Source organism: Prunus mume, linkage group LG2, assembly GCF_029339155.1.
Source record: "Prunus mume cultivar Tortuosa linkage group LG2, ASM2933915v1, whole genome shotgun sequence".
Taxonomy (NCBI): Eukaryota; Viridiplantae; Streptophyta; class Magnoliopsida; order Rosales; family Rosaceae; genus Prunus; species Prunus mume.
Window position 1 is genome coordinate 20,154,803 of NC_142699.1, and position 24,784 is coordinate 20,179,586.

A 24,784-nucleotide genomic window follows, 5' to 3' on the forward strand; every position below is an offset into this window, starting at 1 on the left:
TTTCTATTTGTAGATGTCTGATAGCGAGTCACCATTTGAGAGAGAACCTAACGTGTTCAATGGAGAATCATTGAACGACAGGCAGGATACCAATAGTGAGGGAAAGTGAGGATGCTGATGACAGAGGACCTGATCTTGAGGTCATTGATGAAAGGCTGAGGTTGCTCCTTTGATAGGTAGGGGCAACGTACGACCAATGGATGAGGTGATGTCGTTGGCTACGATTTCGTGCGGCATTAAGTGTGCCAGTACAAGTCAATACTAAGAATTCCTGATGAGGGATACAGGGGTGCTGGATCGGCATGTAATTTATCATTCGGAGGCTTTCACGGTTGGTCATGGGGAAGCTGCTATCGAATCATCTTCGAGGCCGATTGTTACCACGGTTCAACGAGGGAATCCTAGAGTGCCGATGGGGTAGCTGAAGGGGCTACAATTTGAGATTAATTATTTAGACCTGAACAAGATTACCGAGAGAGAGTTGGCCAATTGCCTCGTGCCTCTGTTTAAAGGCACTTCGTGAGGGCCACGACTTCTCGAAGTCGTGGAGGAATCAGCGGGTGCTTGTGTTTGGTGATTGGGAGTCCCCCCTGATAAGCCCGTTCGATTCCACATCCCCACTACTTTCCAATCAACTGGTAGGTTATTAGATAGCCGTTCGGTAGGTTATACCCCTTGCTTTTTTGCCAAAAATAATATGACTTCTTTTGTTTTGCAGGTAAAGTAAAGCAGCCAATCCCTACCGAGGACATTAAGAAGGTCGATCGGATGATGGCAAAAGTTCCAGCTACCGTTTGAATCTACTGGATCTTCTCCTTACCCCAAAATTGGTGAAGGCTAAGCTTATGGACGAAGAAAAAAATGAGTATTCACCATTACCTTTTGGTAGTTATTACTTTTATTATAATATGCCTTACCGAAAGTTTCTTTCTTTGTAGTGACGAAAGCTAGAGCAATGTAAGAGTCGTCCAAGAGATGGCTTATGACAGAGAACCAGGTTAGGCAGTAGGAGCGCCAACCGAAGGGTAGTAGCTCGACCCAAAAGAAAACGGCAAAGCCATCAAAGTCTGATATGGAAAACCAGGACTCTTACGATCAAATCTAACAGCTTGACAAGAAGCGACAAAAGACGATGAGATAGCGCCACTCGAAAGGCTTATCGCAGGTCACCAAGAAGCGGTCCGCCGTCATCGATATAGATATGGCATCTGCTACAGAAAAAACCTTGGGTGCCAGACCACCTGCAGGCCATCCTTGCGGTTGAGAAAGAGGATGATGACTTGCCTGCCGACCTTGTCACACTTGCATGTCCTCCAAAGTCAGTCTAATTTGCTAACCATATGATCGTTGGTTCACAAATGGACCTGGTCGAGATAGATGAGCTGTCGAAAAGGTTCCTTCGATAGGAAACTGGTCATGCCTTCCGTCTTTAAGACTTGGTAAGCCTATGATTTCATATGGACCCTCCCAGGAAGGGCCGAGGGTTCCTTCTACTAGGTTCTTGGTTGCGAGCGATACCATGCGCATGACTCAGTGGTCGATTTAGAAAGAGCGAGGCTTTACTCTTGAATCATAATATCGGGAAACATGTTGTTTGTAGGCCTCGTTTCAAAGGTTTGCTTGCATTCGGCGTTTCTCAACTAAATCCAGGTTAAGGGCGAGTTGTGTTTTATTGCCTACAGGTAAAAAGGTTGCCGTTCAGTAGGAGGCTTAACCAATTTCATCTAGTACAACTTCTTCCGAATCAAAGGTAATGGAGAAAGGAGTTTTCCTTGTGGACGTTCGAAAGGATGTCCGAATGGCCTATACTGCCTCTGGAAGCTATTTCGCCATCCGCCGTTGGCGTTCTCTAGTTGACGTTTCATGATTTTCTTGATGATTTGTTTATGGCTTAGACCTGGCCGTTTGATTGTGGATGAGTTGGTGAGGCAAAGAATATATTTATCTTTAGGCGATTACAAAATTGCGGAAAGAGGTCCGAATCAAATTGCTTGCTGTTTATTGTGATGATTGCATATGGGTTACCTAAGCGGCAGCAAATGTAAGTCCAGACAAAATCTTCTATCCGTGCTACAAGAATGGTCGCCGGTGCCTAGGCCTTTACCCATTTGGTGACTGTCTACAGCTACCACGCATCCTTGACTTGTCTTTTTCCCTACGACATGAGGCCGGTAAGATCCATCCCCCATTGGGCGAAAGGTCATCCGCTTACGATTGGTGTCAATGGTTCAGCATGCACGTGGGGTATGTTGTCGAATATGTGACATTTGTCACACCTTTTCACCAAAGCGATTGCATCGCGATGTATGGTTGGCCATAAATAGCCCTGTCGAAACGCCGAGCCAACGGCCAAGAACCGGAGTGATTGCTGCAGATGCCTCCACAGATCTCTTGGAGGATTTAGTCCCCCTCTTCTGCAGTGACGTACTTGAGGTATTGTGTGGTGTAGCCACATTTGTAAAAGACGTCATTGATAAAGGTGTACCTCGCAGATCAATACAGTATCTTGCGGGCTAAGGCCTTGTCGTTTGGCTGAGTGCCCTTCGTCCGACAAGAGAAGATGGAGGACGTCCAAGTGTTAGCATACTGTATGACACATATTGGAGAATCGACCGTGCTTGGTTATATTAAGATTTCTATGGAAATTTGCCGCCCAATTTTATCGTCTATGGTCTGAAGCCAGTCTTGCCAAAGCGTCGGCGTGACTATTCTCAACCCTTGGTATTTGCCGAATCTCGTAGGAAATTTTTTTTCAAAGTTGCTGATGTGTTGCCGATAGGTAGGCTATCATGAATCGTCTTTGGCGGCAAAGTCGGTCGTCACCTGGTTGACAACGAGTTGGGAGTCACTGTGTATGTTGATCTGCCTAGCACCCATATCCTTTGCTAGTCGAAGGCTAGCTAAAAGGGCTTCATATTCGCCCTCATTATTGGAAGTTCTAAAGTTGAAACGGATAGCATATTCAGGTATGGTTAGGACAAGACCGGCGACGTTGAACCGTTGACCTGTAAGACCCAAATTGGGACTGTATGGTCAAAGAATTTTTCGTTCGTCAAGGTGTGTCCAGCTAATGCCATTGTGGCATCTAAATCTTTAGGAGTTGCCGAAGGCGTTAATTCGGATATAAAATCTACGACGACCTGGCCTTTCTCTATCCGTCTGGGTCGAAATTGGACATTGAACTTCCCTAACTCAATTGCTCACTTGACACTTGACCAATTGGTAAGATGTCTTGAGCTTCTGGAAGACCTGCCGTAGTGGTTGATTGGTTAAGATGATGATAGTATGAGCCTGAAAATAGGGGCGGAGCTTGCGCGTTGAGATGATATGAGCGAAACCCAGTTGCTCGAGGAAGGGAAAGCTTAACATTCGAGAGCTCGGTGACATAAAAGATTGGTAGTTCAATGTTTCTGGTTTTCGTATCAACACAAAGCTTATGATAGTGTGTGATACGAATATGTAGAGAAAAAGGACGTCCCCAGGAAGGGATTTTGAAAGCAATGGTGCCTTGCTCTTATAGTCCTTCAATTCTTGGAACATGAAACCACGTTCGACCGTTCAAGTGATATGCTGCTTGCTTCCTTTCAAGGCTTTAAAGAATGGTGCACACTTATCCATAGCCTTTGAAATAAAGCCTGCTAAGGCAGCAACACGCCCTATGAGGCTCTGAATATCTTTCTGTGTCTTTGGCCTTTCCATATCTATCACAACTTTGATTTTTTCAGGGTTTGCTTTGATCATTCGTTGGCTAATCATAAAGCCGAGGAATTTTCCTGAAGATACACGGAAGAGCATTTCGTCGGGTTCAATTTCATTTGGTAGCAAAATGTCAAACATTAAGGATAAGTTGGGGAGGTGTTGATCGGCAGTCTGACTTTTTACCAACATGTTGTCAACATAGACTTCCATGGTGTTGCCGATATGCTTGGAAAAAATTTGGTTAACCAGCCATTCGTATATTGCTCCTATGTTCTTTAGGCTGAACTGCATAATGTTGTAGCAATTCATGCCTTTGTCTATTATAAATGTCGTATGTTCACTATCGGCTGGGTACATGAATATCTGGTTGTAGCATTAGTAGGTATTCATAAAGCTGAGTCATTCATGACCGGCAGTGCTGTCAATGAGTTGATCGATCCGTGGTAACGGGAAGTTGTCCTCTGGGCAAGCCATATTGAGATGTGTATAGTCTTGACACATTCGCAATTCACCTTTTGCCTTCCGAACCATTACAGAGTTTGCTAGCCATACTGGGTAGGTAGCCTCTCGGATGAAGCCGATGGTGCGAAGCTTATCGACTTCGGTCTTCATGGCTTCATACCGTTCGACATCATATGATCGTGGCTTATAGCGCACGGGCTTATAAGCAGGGGAGATATTGAGCTTGTGGCAGATGACTTCAGGAGAGTTGTCTAGCATGTTGTCATATGATCAAGCAAACACTTCGAAATAAAAGCGTAAAAATTGGATGAACTTATATCAGAGGGTTGTCGTTAATGTAGTACCTATCTTTACACATCGGTTGGGATGATTCTCGTGTAAGACCACTGTCTCCAAGTCTTCAACTGGTTGGGCTTGTGGCATGAGAGTTTCATCTCTTGGATCGTCTGGCAATTCATTGTCGTTCGGCACACTTGCCTCAGAGAGTGCTTCCATAGGGGCCTTGGGAGTCGTTGACTTGAGTGTCGTTGAGTAGCAAGTCCATGCGCTGAGTTGATCTCTCCCGATGACTCCCGTGCCATAATAGGTTGGGAATTTCATGAGCAGTATATGAAGGGAAAGATGTGCCTTGATTCCGTTGAGTGTCGTTTGGCCAATAATAATGTTATATGCCTGATCGTACGCCATGGTTTTTTGTGAGGCCACTGATGGTGTGGGCAAGCCGATGCTGCCGACTAGCTGGACCAAATCTCCTGAAAAACCGAGGAGATAAGTGAATTGCCAGTTAACATGCTTATCATTTATCTCAAGTTCTCTGAATGCATTGGTGAAAATGATGTTGACCTAGCTGCTTGTGTCGACAAGGATTTGTCCTACGTCAAGGTAGGCAATTTCAACTTGGATAATCATGGGATCATCATGCTGGTAAAGGATTCCTTTTTCTTTTTCCTCATAAAAGGTGATGGGTTCCCATTGGATATTCGACATTTTCCGGTGTCTATTGCTTTCAATGCCAAAGACTTGGGGATATTGGGCCACCTTGACATATTGTTTCATAGATCAGTTGGATACACCTACTAGGGTTGGACCTCTACTGATGGTGTTAATCATATTGATTTGTCGGTTAGGCGCTTGGGCTGGTATTTACTGAGGCCTTACGTTGTATTAATCTAGCTTGCCCTCTCGAATGAGGCATTTGATGATCTTTCTCAAACTAATACATTGTTCGGTATCGTGGCTATTATGCTGGTGATACCGGCAGAATTTGCCGATCCCGGTTATCCTGCCGATTAGGCTTTCTGTTGGTTGGTTTGGGAATGATCTCTTGCTCGTTCATGAGGACGGCCTAGTATGAGGTGTTGAGCAAAGTAAAGACTTCCTGCCCCTGATCATGGTTCGACAACGGTCCTCAGTGAGGGTTGTTTTTGTATCTTCCCTTGTTCTTCTTGTATTCTTCCTACCGAGGACAAGTGTCGTCCTTACGCTTATGGCTGCTAGATTTATTTGTGACTGTATACGAAAGTTTTTGTGCTGAAAACTTCCTTTCATCTAATTATCCTTGTCGAGCCGAGGGCCAGGGCTTTGAATTGAAGTATATAGCCTTTACATTAATGGTAGCTTGCTTAATTAACTCGTCATAGGTATGCCAATTACTGCTATGCATCATATACCGAAAGTGACATGATTGAAGGCCACTCTTGAAGGCGCCGAAGGCCCCCTATCATCGATTTCTGGACATCGAGAATACTCATGGCTAAACAGAGCAGTGTATTCTCGCAAAGGTTCGTCATCCCATTGTCGAATGGTGTACAAATCGTCATACAATTGGTCTGTCTAGATCATAAAATGGTTAAGGAAAATATGTTTCAACTCATCAAAGAAATTTACTGTACTAGGTTATAGCTTATAAACCAGTTGAGTGCTGCCCCTATAAGCGTAGATGGAAATATGAGGCATTGTCCTTCGTCGCTGAGGCCCTTACATCCCAATGCCAATTGGAATGTGTGCAGATGGGTCAAAGGGTCTAGACTCCCATATAGAATGGTATGCGCAGAGTTTGTACATCTTTGTCCTATTTGGAATTTTTTACGCTATCAGTAAATGGTCTTGGTTAAGGTTTACTCCATGCGGGTTCTTGAGAACGTGACCTATCATCTTCCATTTTCTGAACCTTCTGTAGGAGGAGGCGGATGACTGGGTCTCGGTTAGGTAGTTCCTCCGTTCGGCGTGATGACCTCCTTGGGTGGACCTTAGAGTAACGTGAAGCTTTTCTCGTTATTTGGTGTCTGCTTGGCGTAGTCAAACGATAGGCGGTTTCTTGAGTCTCGAACGAGATGTACTTATGATTTGAGTCCCCTGTAGATTCCAAACCTTGCACTCTCCGAATGGGCAATTTATTGCCTAACACCCACATTCGAGAATTGTTAAGGCGTGCCTCAATGTTGATTGGTGACTCGTCCCTTTCTTCTTGTCTATCCATCAATCGATGGCGACAATCAAAATACACCTGAGGAAGATGAGGCTTTTTTTAAGGATTCGGGATGATCAGACGCTTGGAAGGGGTGGGCGTTGCCTTCGTCCCTCCTTTTCCCTTCTTTGCCGATTGGGTGGTACACGCTCTAGGAAGATTGATTGGTTTGAATGTTATGAGTTTGCTGCTAATCGAGTTGCTTCGCTAATCGAGTTGCTTCTGCATTTCATCCACTTTGGATGAAAGAATATTGTTGTGTTCCTGCATTTTTGCCATGTCCTACCATAATGCTGCGATCTAGGCTAGAAGCTCAGCTTCGATAGCGGTTTGGAGTGTCGATGCATCGCCCGCTAGAGTGCGTGGGGCGATCTTGGCTTGCCTAGTGGCGACCCCTCTGTCGGCAGGAACAATGGTATTAATGCGGTTCCCATCTTAATAGGGTAAAGGTAGTGGGTCGATTAATACTGCTTCCCACAGACGGTGCCAAACTGTTGATGCTAAAAAATGGTCTGACACTTTTGGGCCCAACTTAGTGATGTTGTCTCGATCGATTTGCAAGACAAAGAGTGCTCGGTAAGTCTTATGGCACTGATGTTTAAATTAGAATAAGTATGAAGTGAATAGTAATTTGGACACAGTTACCTCATTTTTGGGACTTGTGCCCATTCTTATAGATTTTGGGAGGTGTATATCTTAAGTGAAATTTCAATGTGGGACTGTGGACATTGTCTGAGGTGGCTCCAAGTGTACTTGTGAGAAATACTGGATGGAATGAGTCGTCTGCTATGCGATCGGCATTCATGGGTGCCGAGTGCTCTCCCTGCCGATGGTGATTTGTAGGTCACAGTCGACTGTGACTTTCTGGTTGGTCATCTCCCTGGATCCCTTATCTCCACGTGTGGTCCTCTCATTAGTCGGTCAGATACGGTGTAAACACCTATGTTCTGCCTGGTCATAATGTTGCTCAGCTTCTTACTCCCTCTGCTCTTCTGTGGAGATTCATGACTTGTGTAGGCATCCCTTATCTATGGAGTCTCAGAATTTTCTCAACTATGGAGAATTCGGTGTCGTGGCATCACCAATCCAGTTGAATATGTTGGCCAAAGATGAGCCGGTAGTAGAACGATAGAGTGGTAGAATTTTGACAATCCAATCCTTTTAGCTTTGAGAGACTTCATATCATAGTTATGTTGGTTTTATATTCTGCTTTGGGAGGCTGTGGTGGAGTCAATGGTTATTCAGTTGTTTAAGTCTTGAAATGGGCTCAGCGATCTCATATTGTTGAAAAAGTAGGTGAAGCTCTTTTTAGTTTCTTAGAAATATAGGAAATAAAAATAGATGTCGAATGCTGTGGAAACAATTCCATAGATTATTCTAAGTTCTAAATCACGGTTAGGCCTGACATGAATTAAACAGAAATTAGAGTTACCCTATTTGTTTTGAGAATTTTGAACCAATTGAACCAGGGCTTTGTCTCTCCATGTAACAGTGCCATGCTGCTATGTCTTGGATTCACTGATGCCAGCGAAGATGTATTATTGCATCAGTCGTATCGTTTTGCTGGAAATAAGTTAGTCTTGCCTGCATTATTTGAGGGAATATTCTTCATGATTGTGTTTTGTCTGAGTCTAGTCTTGGGGTCTTTGACAAAGATGGCGTGCCTCGTACAGATTCCAGAAATAGACATCACTTATTTTAACTAGTGTGAGATAACTAGTGTGTTGAGACTAGCTAGGCCCCTATGTATAGCTTTATACATGCTAATTAAGATGTAAAATAAACCTATTGCTTGCATAATCAGCTAAGCATACCTTGCGGACAGACAAGTAATATTGACAGAAACTTCAACAAAAAGTTGATCATTCTGACCATTGGCTTGTCGGCTCTCTAGATGCGTTCCTTCTACAAGTATTGCATACATTTGGTTTGGTCATTGGACCAGTACATTCTTAATACACCAATATACCGCTTAAATACTAAAGTTTGATATGTTTTTGAGCCATTGATTTTCATTGAAGGTGATTTCCCTTGAAATTTAGAGCTTGCCACTTTGTTTATCAATGCATTTGAGCTGAATTCACTACAGTTAAGACAGAAACCCTTCTCCCCCTAAAGAAAGAAAGAAGACAGTAATTAACCTTGTGCAGTTCGCTCTAGCTCTTTAAGAACTCAGGTGCAAGAAAAGCATGTAAGTTGTTAGTTGTGTACTAGTTTCCTTCTTAACCATGGACTTGGGTTGGGTGTTACAGAAATTGACTGGTGACATATTGCTCACGTCATTTTCTGTAAGCGACTGTGTGATTGACATAATATTGCATTGCACCAATTAGTTTTGAAATATATTCTTTGGTGGGATTTTGACAGGCTCCTTTTGTTTCACTTTTCTTGATTCCTGAGGCCATATTCTTCTCATCTTCTATCCATGCTTTTTATATTGTGAGATCTCCACCAATGGGTCCTTTGAGGAATAATAATTGATGAGGCACCTTTTTATTTATTTATTATTTATTTTTATTTATATAAATGACTTTTTGATTCACTGGACCTTCTACTACTGACCTAAAAAAATAGCAGGGGCCATTTGGCATCATCCTAGAATCTCCTTTACCTGTTGTGGAATATATTAAAGCAAGAAAGGAGCTTCAAGTACAGCAGCTGGTTAAAGAGAAAGGTACTTCAATAACTCTTCTTCTTTTCTTGTTTTTCAAACATTCGGGCCACATACCATCAGAACTTGTCAATAATTTTATTCCTTGCTTTGAATATGAGCTTGCCACCAAGGATATTAGTTCAGGAAAGTAGAAGCAAATGAAATGCTTGCTCAGGAAGAACCCTCCTCTTCCATGAAACTAGATGACCTATCACTTGCAGGTTCCTACCATTACAATCTTACAGTTACCCATTTAGATGAAGGAATTATGATGGTAACTACCTGATTAGTATAGTAATTACTGTTGTTTAAATTAACACGCGGCGAGTCAACTGATAGGGATTTTCGGATTGTAAGGATCCAATGCTTGAACATAAATTAGTATCTTAAACTTTTAATAGCAAGCTAAGATATATAAATTAGTATCTTAAACTTGATCAGCTTTGAATCCTGGGACATTGTTTATCAATGCAGCAGACCAACTGAATGTGTAACACTGGGAGGGCAAGTTTTTTGAAGATCAATGATTGGATTTTGATTCCAGTGATCAAACTCTCGACCACAACCCAAGAAATCTGAAGATCAATCTGATGCAATTGACTTTTACGATTTGTTGTTGGCCATTGTGGCATCCTTTTCTTTTCTTCTTTTCTTTTTGGGGGTGAAAATTTCTTTTATTCAGTTCAGTTTGGATATGGATTACAGAATTAAAGCTAACAATCCCTTTGGAATATATTTCTTTATGGGACTTTTATGCAGAGTGAGCCCTGTTGATTGCCCTTTATGTCATTTCATTTTGTGTTGGCATGCATGAGAGAGAGAGAGAGAGAGAGAGAGAGAGAGAAGGTTAACTTATCATCACAATTGAATTAACAAAAGAGGTTAACTAATAATATTGGTTATGTTTATTAATTCAATCCAAGTGTTAATGTCAGGTTTTTCTTTGAGCATGATCAATGGACAGAATTATATATCAGAAAAAAGGAAAACAGGAAAAGTGTGATGAGTTTTTAGGTCCATGAAGCAATTATATTTGATTCCTTGCCTGTGAAACATCCAAGGCAGGAACCATTGATTGATGTAACCTCTAGTGGCATTTAGTGCTGTATACTAACCCTAGCAATATAGGATGTATGACCAGCTTCTTATGAAACTCAGCCACCAAGATTCTCCTGTATTTATTTGGATCCAAATTTTAATCTTTATTTCATACAAGACTCGTTTTAATTTAATTTCTGGATGGAATATAAAAGTAAATAATAATGTAATGTTCACATAGAAATTTAAAGTATATATATCTTTATTTCACTAAAAATTGATGATTTGATTCACTTTTTCTGGAATACTTCTTTACAAGAAAAATACGTTATGGTTTGGGGTCCCAAAATCTAACCTTAGATTCTTTGATTCCTCCATCCTTACAAAGAACAAAAGGAATCTGCCAATCACACCACATCCTCCTCAGAAAAGAAACTTATAAATAAATAAAAGGGAGATAAATTTAAAAAGAAAGAAAGACCCATTTCCCTTTCAGTCACCAAAAGAAATATCCATTATGACGTTCCCATCAACTTAATTATTTCTTTATTCATATTTTTCTGCATTGCTCCTCACACTAGTAGGAAAGTTGCACCCATTATTCATCATGGTGGGGTTTCTTATTCATCAGGGAATCAAGCAGAGAGAGAGAGAGAGGTGGGAAAACAGCAAGATAAAACAAACCATACACTTTTCCTCTTTTCTCTTCTTTTAAGACTCAAATTGAACTGTGTTGCTTTCTCTGTTTTTGCTGCATCAGAGATTCTCTCCACCCCTTTCAAGTCAAAGAAGTGAGAAAATAAAATTAAAAAAAAGAAAAGTTGGTATGAAATGAGAGACGGAAGGAAAGGAGGAACTACAGCTCATGGCATATATTCCCCCAACATAACCCCACTTATGTTTCCAGATATGGAGTGAGAACACAGGACAGGCCAACTACTCCAAATTATAAAGAGAGCTCTATAGCTGCCACAGACTGGATCAAAGCTTTTAAGGCTCCTAACCAACATTTATGTTGCCTTCTTCTATCTCTCTCTCTCTCTCTCATCCACAATACAAAAATGGGTCTGCTGCAGAATATGCAAAATCAGAATATGAATTTGGTTTTGTCCACTGATGCAAAGCCCAGGCTAAAATGGACTCCAGAACTTCATCAAAGATTTGTTGAAGCAGTCAATCAGCTTGGAGGGGCAGACAGTTGAGTATATAAGCTTGATTGATATTCTTCTTCAAATCCCTTTTTAGTTTCTTTCTATTTCTATACAAAGTTCTAATGTCTTTGTTTCACATATGGGCAGAGGCCACACCAAAGAGTTTGATGAGGGTGATGGGAATTCATGGACTCACTCTGTACCACCTAAAGAGCCACTTACAGGCATATTTCTCCCTTTTCTTGGTTGATCACATCCAGTCTTTTTTCAGACCATTATGGTAAAGCATAACTGTAAAACTGTTTTGTTTTCTTGTACAGAAATACAGGCTAGGGAAAAGCCAACAGTCAGAAAACTGCACTGACGTTAAGCAAGAAGGTGACTCCAATGCTTCATTAGATTATAAAAACTATAAAGGATCATCATCTTTACTCTCTTTTTTCTTCTTAATCTTCTTGAAATCTTAATATTGATTGTCCTCCCTTGATGCAGATTACAAAGAGATTCAGAGCAGTGATGATCATTTCGACACGGATATCAGTGATGAAACTCACTGTCAGATTAATGAGTAATATAGTTAGAAAATAGATCCCATCTCTTTGATGAATTTAGATGGAAATGACAACACAAAGAACTCCTATTGATTAAGTGTTGTTATGTTTATCAGAAGCTTGCAGATAGCTGAGTCTCTCCAATTACAAATGGAAGTGCAGAGGAAACTTCATGAACAAATTGAGGTAAAACCGATAAACCAATATAAACCCATCCTCAATTCATAAACAGATTTAAAAACTACCAATGCATGCCAACAAACCCAGAGTTCTGTTTTCAGGTGCAGAGACATCTTCAGCTAAGAATTGAAGCTCAAGGGAAGTATTTACAAACAGTATTAAAGAAAGCACAAGAAACTCTTTCTGGGTATAGTTCTTCTTCAGTGGGAGTAGAACTTGCAAAGGCTGAACTCACTCAGTTAGTCTCAATGGTTAACAATGGATGTCCCAGTTCTTCATTCTCAGAATTAACTGAAACAGGAACTTCAAGCCTAAAATACATAGAGAGGAAACAAATGAGAGGCTCCATGGAAAGTTCCTTGACATCTTCTGAAAGTTCAGGAAGGAAGGAAGAGAAGCAACCAATGCATAAGCATGGTGGTGATCCTGAAAAGTCTAATACAACCTGTGTGGAGCTACCATTGATGGACATCCACCCAGAAAATAAGCCATGGAATAATGTTACAAACAATCATGTTATTGGGAGGAAGAGAAGCAGCAGTCCCATTTCTGATGGTATCTGTGTTGAGCAACCAATTTCTAAAAGGACACCAACACAAAGGGACAAAAGTGGCCAGCATCTGAGAAAGTCTGGATTATCGGCCACAATTGATCTGAACAGAAAATATCAGAATGACATTGATTCTGGTCCAAAAGTAATAGACTTGAATTGCAAGGGAATTTAAGACCTCAAGTTTGAAACCATCTGGGTTTAGTTATATGTAGTCTATGGAGCAAACTTAATTCCCATTAAGTGCTAATCTTTTTTTTATATACTATGTACATTGTTATATGTATGGACCTCCAAGGACTTTTGAAAGTATATTCATATTAAAAGAAGGTATAATAGATTGTGTGGATATATATATATATATATATATCTCTCTCTCTCATGTCATGTGCGTACATGAACGCGTGTTGAATGCCAACCCGGAAACTGCTCACTGCTCCTGTTTGATCATGAAGTTCCTAAATTAAACTTAACAAACTCGCTTTTTGGGTCATAAGACACTATATAGAACGTATAGAATGTTTTGTAGATATATGATACCTACTTTATAGCTGCATGTCGCATGACTTGATATAATCATGTCAATCGATAACATCAGAGCATTCTTGAAATGTATTTTCTATGTTTGTCAAGGGCAGGCAGGGCATTATTTCGATACAATTTTCCACTACACATTCTAAAGGAAAAACCAGTGAAGGGCGAGAGAAATCATGATAGAAACAAAATCATTAGACGCCCAACAATAAAAAAGGATGGATTACTAGCTAAGCCATGCGCATGTTATCTAATGAATGCAGAGGAAATCAATCAATTATAATAATATGCTACTAGCACCAACTAACTCTATAATTGTCTGTCCCACCCCCTACGGAAATAAACTATGCCTGCCTCTCTCCTTAATCCACAGTTATATGGAAGCACTAGGCCTGGAACTCCTACTACAACAAACTATTCTTGGTAATGGGCTTTTCATTTTATCTGCTCCTCCTATTTGTTGACTTGGCTTTATGTTCCCCATGGCTTCAAGGTATGCTACTACCATTACCCTGTTTATTTTTAGCAAATATCTCATTTAGAAGTTCTACATTGATATCCTGCTTTGCTAATTGTGATTGTAGGACAAACGCTTCCCCATATGACTTCAGATGTCAATGAAGTCTCAGGCAAGTCCTTCGATTACATTGTCGTGGGAGGAGGCACCGCTGGCTGTCCCCTAGCTGCAACCCTCTCTGAGAAATTCTCAGTGCTCTTGGTGGAACGAGGTAGCTCACCATATGGAAATCCGTTGGTGTTGGAAACAAAGAACTATGGGCTCTCACTGCTTCGAACTGATGAATATACATCAGTTGCACAGAGCTTTATCTCCAATGACGGTGTTCCCAATCTCAGAGGAAGAGTTCTAGGAGGATCATCTGCTATAAATGGTGGGTTTTATAGTAGAGCAAGTGAGGATTTTGTCCAAAAAGTTGGGTGGGATAAGGAGGTGGTAATGGGTGCTTATCAATGGGTGGAATCGAGAATTGTCTTTAAACCTGAATTGACCCCATGGCAGTATGTTGCTGAGTTTAGCTTTCTTGAAGCAGGAATTTTCCCATATAATGGTTTTAGTTTGGAGCATATTGAGGGAACAAAGGTTGGCGGGAGTGTGTTTGATGAATGGGGACGAAGGCACACCTCAGCTGATCTTCTAGAGGCAGGGAATCCAAACAACATCACAGTTCTTTTAAATGCAACTGTGAAGAATGTCATCTTTCGTGAAAAAGGTAAAGCATGAAACTGGTGCTAGTTCTTTACTGATAAAAAGCCTTTATATGGTTGAATTCCTAAATGGTTTTGCAGGTAACAGAAATGAGACAATAGCTAGAGGCATAAGATTCATCAAGAGCGACGGCAATTCGAGCCAAACTTACAATGCTTACCTCAACCAGCCAGAGAACTCATGTTCATGGGGTGATGTGATACTAGCAGCAGGGGCCTTAGGCAGCCCTCAGATTTTATTGTTAAGTGGCATTGGCCCTCAGAAACATCTAAAGAAGTTCAATATCCAACTAGCAGCCGACTTAAAAGGGGTTGGAAAAGGAATGAAAGACAATCCTGGCATTGCACTCTTAGCTGACTCTAAGCCTAAAAATTTCACACCAGAACCTCCAAAAGTTGTCGGCATAGCGGATCACTTCAAAATCATAATTGAGGCAGGAATTTTACCTATTAGCCTCAATGCAACAGTAATGCCAATTGCTGCCAAACTTGCGTTTCCAGAATCAGAAGGAAAGCTAGAACTGAACAGCACAGACCCCAGAGAAAACCCATCGGTGACTTTTAACTATCTAGCAAAGGAAAAAGATTGGGCAAGATGTGTAAAGCTAGGGCAGTTGCTTGAGCGAGTTGTAAGGTCTGAATCAATTGCTTTCTTCCTGGGGTTGGAACGCAAAAATGAATTGATGTCCACTGAAGATGAGCTAAGAAAATTGTGCAAGAAGAATGTGAGGACCTTCTACCACTATCATGGTGGTTGCTCTGTGGGGTCAGTTGTTGACAAAGATTACAGGGTATATGGTGTGGAAGGATTAAGAGTAGTTGATGGATCAACCTTCCTGGAATCACCAGGCACAAATCCAATGGCCACCCTGTTGATGCTTGGAAGGTACCAAGGGATCAAGATTCTTGAAGATAGAAATTAATTATGCTTAAAACCCATCATATCCCAGAGTTTCATCAACTTGTATTAGCCAATTACCATGTACATATTTGAATAAAAAGTTTCAGTTTTTTTTGGATTGAAATTCACTCAAAACAACAGAAAAAATAACCCTTTTTGAAAAAATAAAGAATTGTGTGAATACGATCAACTCCAAATTCGAAATTCTGCACAGCATTTAGATCTGTGCATCATCAACTCAATTTGATATTCCTCCTTACCATCGTATCATGATAAAAGTTGAAAAAGGAGGCAAAAGAAATTTGAAATACTATTTCACCGGATGAAACTTAAAGCTCCGAGCCTGTACAAATCACTTCCTAGTTCCTGCCTACAAATTTCTAAGAACAGAAATCTTAAATTTTTTGTTTTCTAACTCTGCATATCATCATGATCAGCTGCTGGGCTTGAAGAAGAATCACTGGCATTAAAATCACCTGAAGGTGTTTGCTCAGAATCCTCACTTGCTCTCGTGCTCTCTTGGACATAAAAGCTAACCCTAATCTCTCCCTCGACCCTCCTCTCTCTGTCCGCACCATCGCTCTTCTTCCCCGGCTCTTCCTCATCGACAGGCATGTTATACCGACAAACTGGGCAAGACCCATGAATCTTCAACCAGTTCTCTATACAACCACCGTGAAACCTATGCTTGCAAGGCATCTCTTTGGCCACACCATCAATCTCAAACTGCTCCAAGCAGATCACACACTCGGACCCACCATCACCTTCAACAATCTTTACACAGGGCATGGCATCAATGGAGGCTTTCGAGGCCGGTGGCTGGCCATCCTTCACACCCAACTCTTGCAGAGAATCGCCTTCGACCACCATCATAGTCTGAGCGAAAGGGTTGATGAAAATGAGTCTTTCATGCGGGGTCGGCCTTCCAGGGTTTTCTTGATCTGGGTTGTCGTGATCTGGGTTTTCCGGGTCAGTTCTCGGGGTAGCGCTTGCCAGGCCCAAGATAAAGGGCACGAACAGAGACAGGTCTCTCTCCCTCACAATCCTTTCAAAAAACGAAGCAATCTCAGACGCCTCTGCTTCAGAAGCCATGGTACTTTCTGCTAATTTGTGATCAAGAACAAAGAAAGAGAGAATTTTCAGGAGAATCAAAGAGAGATTTGAGGAAGCTAAAGAATCACAAAGAATTTAAAAAAAAAATAGAGAATGGGGTTTCGGCTTTGGGACTGGTCAGATTTTAAGAGGGGAAGAACTGTGAGGAAGAAGGTTGTAGAAAGATCTGGAACTTCTGGACAAAAGAAATATCTGGAATTTTATTTGTGATTATTTTAGAGACCGCGGGAATCCTAATAACACGTGGATAAGTATTTTATCAAGTATTTACAGGACGTGGAATTAGGGACGAATGACACGTCACATTTTGGAGGAAAAAAACATTATTTATTGAAACAAAAAATAAATAAAAAGATTGCGAATTTTCATACAAGACGCATTTATGTCTATCTTCACCCTTTTAAAGTTCAAAGGGTGCCCAATTAAAAAAAGGTGAAGATATAATTTGCACAATCCAGAGAGCCGCCAGAACGAAAGCCTGTCTCTTCTCTATTGATGGGTCATGGCTGAATCGGCTGATGCAAGGATGTTTACAATTTGAACTTTCTGAAAGGACCGCACACAAAGTGTTTGATGAAATTCCTGAACGGCTTTGTTTTGCGTTTTTCAATATTTCCAGCGTGTGTTTTGATGTTTCGGACCCCGAAGTGACATAGTGCATTGTTCACTTTCAGCAAGTCAAACAGTTAAAGAACTACTTGTGTATGAGTATGGCTCTTGGGAATGTTGCTGCTCTGCAATTTTCGGCTTCTGCTCTTTTCGGGATTCGTTCAGCAACTTCCAGCTTTCAACAACCCATGCAGACTAGAATAAGTAAGTCAAAGCCAACTTACACTAGATTATTATTATTTTCTTCAAAAGATATAAACCCTTCTCAATGGTTCTGTGTTTTTGCCCAATGCTAAAAAGATAAGGAAAAGCTATATCACTGGTGCATGCAAATTTGCATTCTGGGTTTACTGGCAAATGCTGTGATTCATGTAGATTTCTCCGTGAAGCCGTTGGTAATGAGAGCAAGGGGGAATGCCCGAACAGAAAGTGCGAAAATTCGAAACAGAAGAATGCAAAAGAAGGTATATCGTCCTCCCTGCATTTGATGACAAATGTGCTATGTGATGCTTGAGTTAAGTGAGTTTCTTAGGGCTCATTTTGTTTTCTAATCCGCTAAATCATGGTTTTCTACTTCTTGATCAGTATAATGGCACGCCTAAAAGACCACGGCTTTCGGTATTCTGTTCAGGTAAACAGTTGTATGCTATGCTGGTAGATGATCAAAACAAGAACTGTTTGTTCTATGGAAGCACTCTGCAAAAATCTATGCGTCAGAATTCGCCTTGTAGTACCAGTGTAAGTGCACTCCAAGCTTGTGTAAGAAATATCTCTCAGCCAGCCACTGTCAATTTAGAGAATCATTTGATGATGGTAATGCAAATTCTCTAAACTTCATTCTGCTATAACATCTGATAGGAAGCTGCTAAACGCGTCGGCGAGGAGCTCATCAAGGCGTGCAACGATCTCAACATACATGAATTATCATCTTATGATCGCAATGGTTTTGCCACGGGGGAAAGGATTCAGGCATTTGAGATTGCAATTTCTGAACATGGGTTCTTGCCAAGATAGATCTGCATCTACTATGTTAACTCTTGTTGATAATACATGGAATTGAATTGTTCTTTTGCAATATCTATTTTGCCTTTGTTCTAATTTTTTTGTTCTTTAAATGAGAAGGGCAAGATTCAAGAGTGAGAAAATGATTAGGATTCTAGGTAAATCATGCTAACTGCGCACAGATTCTATACATTTCAACACATTTCTCCCCTCTCTATCTCATCCTAAGGAAACTCTCATGTAACAAGGATTGCACTTTTTGTTATTCCGGCCAATAACGCAATAGCACGTAGGATAACTTTTCCACGTGTCATTTTGTTATTGACCGGGATAGCAAAATAGTACTATCCCCGTTACATGTAAGTTTTTTTGCATCCTAAGCTGAACGCGCAAAATTTCAACACTATATATCCTATGGCATCACACTACGTAATATCACTAAAATATACAGCAATGGTGGTCGGCTAGTCACTAAAATATCTCCTCTTTAGTTAGCGCCTTGGTCAATCTTGGTCAACTACTCTCTGCAAAAAGATCGGGTTGCCAAGATTTCTCTCTTCAGCTTCGATGGAGGCTGATGAAGCTACAAAATGTTTCCAATGGATAATCTAATTTTGTCTACCTATCGCCCCCACAGCATTTAGCAACTTGGCCTTCTTGAATTTTCTGCCACAGGCAAAGCATCTCCCTCGGACCTTGGTAATGCGCAACGACATAGCCATCCTTGCACCCTACGTTGTAGACCTTCTCTTCCTTCACGTACTGTACATTTAGACCCTCCTTTTTCATATCTGCAATCCAGATGCCCATCGCCACATCTTCTAGCTTGAACATCTGATATGACAAAGCAGTGTTTTCACTTTCAGGTGGTCAAATAAAGAAATCATTATGTCATCTCATTTCACGCTTTTCTTTATATTGTTTAAAAATGTAGATGTTTCTTACCTTTAAACTGCCTTTCTTATACCGTGCCGAAACTGCCTTTGCTATGTCATTTGATACCACATAACCAGGACCGTGTGCCCATGGTGGGTAGGTCTGTTCGGGCCATTCCTAAATTAAAGCAGCCGATGAATGGAGAAAATTATGTAAGAAGTAGATACTTTTTTTTTCAACCAACGGAAAATCACAGCTTGCATGGTATGATATGCAGAAGGAAATACATTCATATTTAAATAGGATCAACAAAAGAAATTACCTCAGGGCTGATATACCACTTGCTATCTGGATTTCGATGAGGTCGGGAATCTGAGTTAATGAGGCCATAAAGCAGCCCACGAGTCACCTTGATCCTGTTTAAGGAAGCTAGCACTTCATCCACACGGACAAATGCATCATCATCCGTCTTCATGACAAACTTTGCTGAAACAACCTCTGTCTGTTGAAGAGATTAAATCAATGACAGCAGGAAAACAGACATTCCCATGTTCAAGGAAAAGTAAGATTTTTACCCCAAAGATGCAGATGGCCAAAGTTTTCCAGGTAATGAGGCCATAGTAATCAACAAAAGGCATCAGCTGTATGTCTCCATAGGTTTGTGCCTCGTTCCAGAGTTCTTCATTCACCATTTGGTTCTTGTGCTGCAATACGTTTCAAACTTGATGAATAATTTAGCAACAGGCTCAAAAGAAACAGAAAGAAGTAATAAACAGACATTTTTTGGGTGAACAAACAGAGCATAAATTTGCATTTTAGTGCTTACCATGCCTAATGATAGAAAAAAAAATGATAAATCTGGAAATAAGATGGGGATTGGTATGAAAAGAATCAGGACTCTGTCCATCGGAAGGACCTTCCTTTAAAAGAAGATCATTTTGGGTCCACTGAAAATTGTCCATGCAATCTTACATGGCTGATTTTTGTTAATACTTTAACAAAGAACAAGACTTTAGCTCACCAAACCAACAAAAAAGCGCACTGAAACTGCCCCTGATCGCACAGCAGCATACTGCATCCATGTTCTTCGAACAGCCATTCTTCGTTTAAAATTGTTTGCGGTAGAGAAAACACCAATAAAGAGATCCAATCGTCTGTGAGGAGAGAGAGGAGCAGATTTGAGTTCTTCTAAATTAATTATGTGCTCCGAATCCTCTGATGAGGGTAAACCGCTGGCTAGGACAGACATTAGTTTTAAGTCTCCAGATATCCTTAATTCACTAACAAGCCATGGCTCCAAAGTCTGAACAAAACCAGGAAAACAGCATATGAATTCAAAGAGACAAGTGTTTATCTTTCAAACGCAACAAGAAAAATTAAAATTGAAGAACTTACCTCACGGAATGCAAAAGATGTTAGATGCTTCCCATCAACGGTCACTTGGATTCCTTCTGAACCCACTCTAAGTGTAGCAACAAATGGATAACCTTGCTTAAATGGAAAGTATCTTCTGGACTTTGATCCGTCTTGCACAGTTGAAGACTGCCTTGAAACGTTGGAACGTATCCTCTGCTCTTCAGTTTTTCCGACTATCTTGTTGCACTGGTCCAACTCATCCACTGGCACATGCAACCATTGACACTTTTAATACAGAGAAAGAGTAAATATAAATAGGCCTTATAGAACTGGACAGAAACTAGTCATTGAACATGATTTCACATTAAAACATTATATTCAGTCTTTAGTAAAAATTACAAAGACAGCATGCTATGACCCAAATGTTAAAAATATATATACATATAGCTTTCAGTGTCGCTAATAACTGCATCACATAGTGTATTGCAGAAACACTGTCTGAATTGGGTTATGCAACTAACAAAGTACTAATATCTATTTAATAGGGTTGAACTTAACATGCATTACTTATAAAGAAAATAGTTTTTATCTGATGGATGCACACCCTGGTGAAAAATGGAAGAATGGGCTAAAGGAAAAGGTCAAACTTGATTTATATTGTCAAATTGTTTCATAATATTGAAACTGAAATTCCATTATCAACTTAATATGTCAAAAGACGAAGCGATGTACTAAACTTTTTGCTATAGCTGACTAATAGAAAAATGAGGCAGGAAATTTAACCTTTATTGTTCTTTTCAGGTGTTGGGGATGGGCAACGCTCCTCTTCACCCCAATCATGAGCAACAGTCCAGGTGTTCTGGACAATTACGGGGTCCTCGGTTAGCTTATCACCATTTAGCCTCACATTGTAATGCAATATAACGGGTGGATCAGGCTCCCCTGGAAGAGGCTCCCCTGTCAACTCAATCCGAAAATTCCCAACAAGTCCATTTGGAACGCCAATAACTGTAATTGAAGAACCTTGAGTCAGGCCACAAGGAACCCGCAACTTATGAACATTATTATCAATTCCTGTCCCGTTCATTTTATTGAGAAAATAAGGACACTGCTTCTCTTTTGCTTTCCCAGGTGAACTTTCATTTGTATAACCAAGTCTTTGTTCTTCAACTGAAGTCATAAGGCTATTCCATGCACCTCCAGCTTCCTTTATAGCATCCACCGCATGGGGCAAACCCTGAGCTTGATTGATAAGGTGTTTCAAAAGGTTCCATGTCTGCATAGTTTGCTGTTCCTCATTGGATACATTCCTCTGAGCAAAGAGGCTAAAGACTACAATCTCAGCAGAAATCACTTGAGAAGCATTCTCTGGATTCTGAACTGCAGGTGGAACAGTATTTAACCATTCAAGAGGATTACTAGCATTGGTGTAGAGTGCATTGGTCAAGAAACTATCCCCAGTGGGGTAGTTTAGGATGCCATATCTCAAAACTAGCAGCATGAACAAACTTGCAGCCACAATACCGCCATAAGATTTCTTCATTTTGGTGATTACAAAATTGCATCAATAGCTCTGAGCCTGGTTTCGCAACATATTGATCATCATGAAACCAAACTACCACGCTGAACCAAAACCCAAAATTTATCAGTAGCACGCCACAACAGTTACTCTTAAATGGAGAGAACAGTTACTGAAACATAAGCAACAACAGGAAAATTCAATGAAAAGAGATTGGGATATAAGGCTCTGTCAATGGCATCAATCGCATATCATCTGCAATCTAAATCGTACATGGACTTTTGTTTCCCCAACTATTTTGAGAAACATCACAGAATTGAACTAACATAGTTGGACATAGTCACGAAAGCCAGCATTTATTTTTTTAGACTTTTCAACAAAATACCACCAGTAATAGTTCATTCCGTGTCAAGACTTTCCACAGATCAATTGGTCAAATACATAGGAGCAGTTGAGTTTTTTTTTTGTTTTTTTTGTTTTTTTTCTTCTTTCAGCAACTTTGTAGTGTTCTCGGGAGACCAGATCAGATGCAAAATGCTATAATTTACTAAGCGATAGCGTAGAGAAGCACGAGACTGCAATGACTATATTTTAAGAGGAGACGAATTGTTTAATCAAACCTAAAGCTCAAACAAAATTACGGAAAATTCAGTGAATTAGATTTCTCGGTCGAAAAATTATCATGTCAAATTATTCATGTTTATTATATACAACATTTTCTTCTTTGACTAATTCAAAACATAATTTCTCGTTGAATTTACTAGATATGCCATTGCGGTATTTTACATCTTACTGGAAAAATTGTTCAGAACCTCCATTAACGCCGAGTCAAAATAAAATAAAATAAAGTAAAAATCAATCTACTAGTTCGTGAACTCATCCAAATCTACCATAAGCAAAATACGCTAAATTGAATTCCTAAATTATAAATCATCAAAGTTCGAGAGTTGAGAAAACTCATACCTCCAATCGTTCTGCTACTTCAACGGCACACATATGCTAAGCTTGATTATGATATCTTCGTCAACTTTCTCGTCAAGCTAACAGTGCTTGAATCAATTGAAGCCGGAAGCAAGTGACCGGACAGATCCGAACGCAGCGAGCAAGCGAAGAAGAAGAAGAAGAAGAAGAAGAAGAAGAAGAAGAACTGAGGAGTTCTGGATTAACTAAGCTACAGCAAAACAAGAAATTATAAGGAGAAAAAAACAGAGAGGTGTAAAATTAGCAATATGACTAAAAAGGACAAGGCTCAAAATGACGGAAGTAAAGACGGTGGAGAATTTGCTCATATGTTTACCTTGTGAAGAAGAAGCAGCAAAGCGGCAGCTTTGTTTGGAACAATGCCGGAAAGTGAGAGAAAAAATCGCCGAGAAAATTTGAAATGGAGAGAAAGAGTAGAGAGTGATGGATCGTTGCCGTTTGAACCTTTGAGTCTACGCGTTAACGGTGGGAAACCATAAAGAAACTGTTTTGGTCTTTATGAAGACTTGATTTCGTCCCCTTTTTAAGTCTGTTCGATCATTATACTTAAATTTATTAAATTATCTATTTTTTTTGGAAAAAAAATTAGGATATTACTTATAATTAATAATAATAAGAAATAGCATATTAAAAGAATTTGGACTTTGTGTTTTCACTTAACTTTTCTTCTTCTCTCTTTTTTTGCAGTCTAATTAAAGTACAATGAATTCTTTTCGTTTGGGCTAAGTTCATCACCTACTACTACTCTAGAGTTTGCTTTTTTTAGACTCTTATTTAATAATATATAATAATGAGTATTAATTGTAATGGTAATATTCTTTTAATTACCAATTCATGAACATAATACCTAAAATGTCATTCTTTTGACCATGACTGACACTATTAGCATTTAATTTTGTCTCTTTATTTTATTTCTCACACTTTAAAACACCAAATTTTGTCAACGAGATCTAATTCAATGAAAAAGGTCTCGACTTACAGACAAGAGATGTCATGTTTGAATTCACATGACATCTTGGTTATGTGTATGAGAAATCTCTCTTTTCTGTAATTTAGACCATAATTTTTGCAAGGAATTTTTAATTTCAAGTGGTGAAAGCAATCAACACCACATCTGAAGTATATGTTTTAAGAAAAATAAATTGATTCTAGGAAAAGGCAAATTATTTTTGGCATCAAACTCGTGTAGCAACGTGTTCATCAAATATTACTATTAGCAAGAAGAAGAATGTAGTAATTTTATTAGTTGTTGAAAATTTGAAAAATGTTTTTTTTTTTTCTTGCTTTAAATGACCCGTTCAGCTGTTCATGAAACTTCCAATTGCCTTGTCCACATTCTATAATATATTGAATATTGACCGGGAAAAGCCAACTAGACAACGACATTTTGCGCGATGGCGGACTTTCTCGATTAACGCCGTGACTTGACGTGGCTCTCTGTTAGTGGGCAGCGTGATACATACGGTCAAGTTCTTTCCCTTTATTTTATTTTTACGCTTTCTTTTCCCTTTGCTTCTCTCTCTCTAACATGCGGCAATTTTATCGCGACGGAAACGTGTCGGCGTTATTCAGTAACAGCTTAAAGGGGTCGACAGAAATGATGGAAAGTCTAGAAAGTGGGGCCCACCAAAGAGGCCCCGGCTCCTTATAAACATCGAGAGGCGGTCCGTACAATTGCCCAGTGTTGTGCTGTTGTTGTTGTGTGCGCCTTGAAATTGCAGACCAGGACCGGTAGCTAGACAAACAAAATACCTAAGCCTCCTCAGTGTGCATTTACACTTCTGCCCTTGCCCTTGATTATTGACAGTGACGCAACGTAAATAATAAAATAATTTACGGCCCGTTGTTTGCGGGTGAAATGTAATTTTCAAACGGGGTGTCCAAAGGGGTAGGCTTTAGCCAGGGACAGCCCAACAGG

At 40.1% G+C, this 24,784-nt stretch overlaps 6 protein-coding genes across 8 annotated transcripts; 3 read left to right on the plus strand and 3 right to left on the minus strand.

Moving 5' to 3' along the window:
- Positions 1 to 4,098: 4,098 nt before the first annotated feature.
- LOC148919802 (uncharacterized) lies at positions 4,099 to 4,848 on the minus strand. The gene is made up of 2 exons (XM_089044440.1): positions 4,506 to 4,848; positions 4,099 to 4,412 (listed from the first exon to the last, which is right to left on the minus strand). The coding sequence occupies exons 1-2, from the start codon at positions 4,846 to 4,848 to the stop codon at positions 4,099 to 4,101; spliced, it is 657 nt and encodes a 218-aa protein (XP_088900566.1).
- A 6,137-nt stretch (positions 4,849 to 10,985) lies between these two features.
- On the plus strand, positions 10,986 to 13,102 carry LOC103321568 (myb family transcription factor PHL8). Its single transcript, XM_008223383.3, has 6 exons — positions 10,986 to 11,516; positions 11,618 to 11,694; positions 11,791 to 11,848; positions 11,963 to 12,038; positions 12,138 to 12,207; positions 12,303 to 13,102. The coding sequence occupies exons 1-6, from the start codon at positions 11,381 to 11,383 to the stop codon at positions 12,924 to 12,926; spliced, it is 1,041 nt and encodes a 346-aa protein (XP_008221605.1). The 5' UTR covers positions 10,986 to 11,380; the 3' UTR covers positions 12,927 to 13,102.
- Positions 13,103 to 13,624: 522 nt separating this feature from the next.
- On the plus strand, positions 13,625 to 15,534 carry LOC103321569 (protein HOTHEAD-like). Its single transcript, XM_008223384.3, has 3 exons — positions 13,625 to 13,778; positions 13,870 to 14,514; positions 14,591 to 15,534. The coding sequence occupies exons 1-3, from the start codon at positions 13,712 to 13,714 to the stop codon at positions 15,430 to 15,432; spliced, it is 1,554 nt and encodes a 517-aa protein (XP_008221606.2). The 5' UTR covers positions 13,625 to 13,711; the 3' UTR covers positions 15,433 to 15,534.
- Positions 15,535 to 15,703: 169 nt separating this feature from the next.
- LOC103321570 (E3 ubiquitin-protein ligase MPSR1-like) lies at positions 15,704 to 16,502 on the minus strand. The gene has a single exon (XM_008223385.3). The coding sequence runs from the start codon at positions 16,500 to 16,502 to the stop codon at positions 15,822 to 15,824; it is 681 nt and encodes a 226-aa protein (XP_008221607.2). The 3' UTR covers positions 15,704 to 15,821.
- Positions 16,503 to 16,876: 374 nt separating this feature from the next.
- Positions 16,877 to 18,230, plus strand: LOC103321573 (Ribosomal L18p/L5e family protein). Of its 2 annotated transcripts, none has more exons than XM_016792034.2 (4): positions 16,877 to 17,336; positions 17,433 to 17,596; positions 17,718 to 17,870; positions 17,991 to 18,230. In XM_016792034.2, exons 1-4 carry the CDS (start codon positions 17,228 to 17,230, stop codon positions 18,144 to 18,146), a joined length of 582 nt encoding a protein of 193 aa, XP_016647520.2. In that variant the 5' UTR covers positions 16,877 to 17,227; the 3' UTR covers positions 18,147 to 18,230. The 2 variants fall into 2 exon arrangements, with proteins under 2 accessions (XP_016647520.2, XP_008221611.1); XM_008223389.3 differs by having other exon boundaries at positions 16,880 to 17,336; positions 17,508 to 17,596.
- Positions 18,231 to 18,269: 39 nt separating this feature from the next.
- On the minus strand, positions 18,270 to 23,359 carry GALT1 (galactosyltransferase1). Of its 2 annotated transcripts, none has more exons than XM_008223387.3 (9): positions 23,183 to 23,359; positions 22,849 to 23,051; positions 21,150 to 21,989; positions 20,406 to 20,629; positions 20,032 to 20,313; positions 19,586 to 19,714; positions 19,333 to 19,512; positions 19,080 to 19,187; positions 18,270 to 18,968 (listed from the first exon to the last, which is right to left on the minus strand). In XM_008223387.3, the coding sequence occupies exons 3-9, from the start codon at positions 21,907 to 21,909 to the stop codon at positions 18,753 to 18,755; spliced, it is 1,899 nt and encodes a 632-aa protein (XP_008221609.2). In that variant the 5' UTR covers positions 21,910 to 21,989; positions 22,849 to 23,051; positions 23,183 to 23,359; the 3' UTR covers positions 18,270 to 18,752. The 2 variants fall into 2 exon arrangements, with proteins under 2 accessions (XP_008221609.2, XP_008221610.2); XM_008223388.3 differs by having other exon boundaries at positions 22,849 to 23,056.
- Positions 23,360 to 24,784: the final 1,425 nt, after the last annotated feature.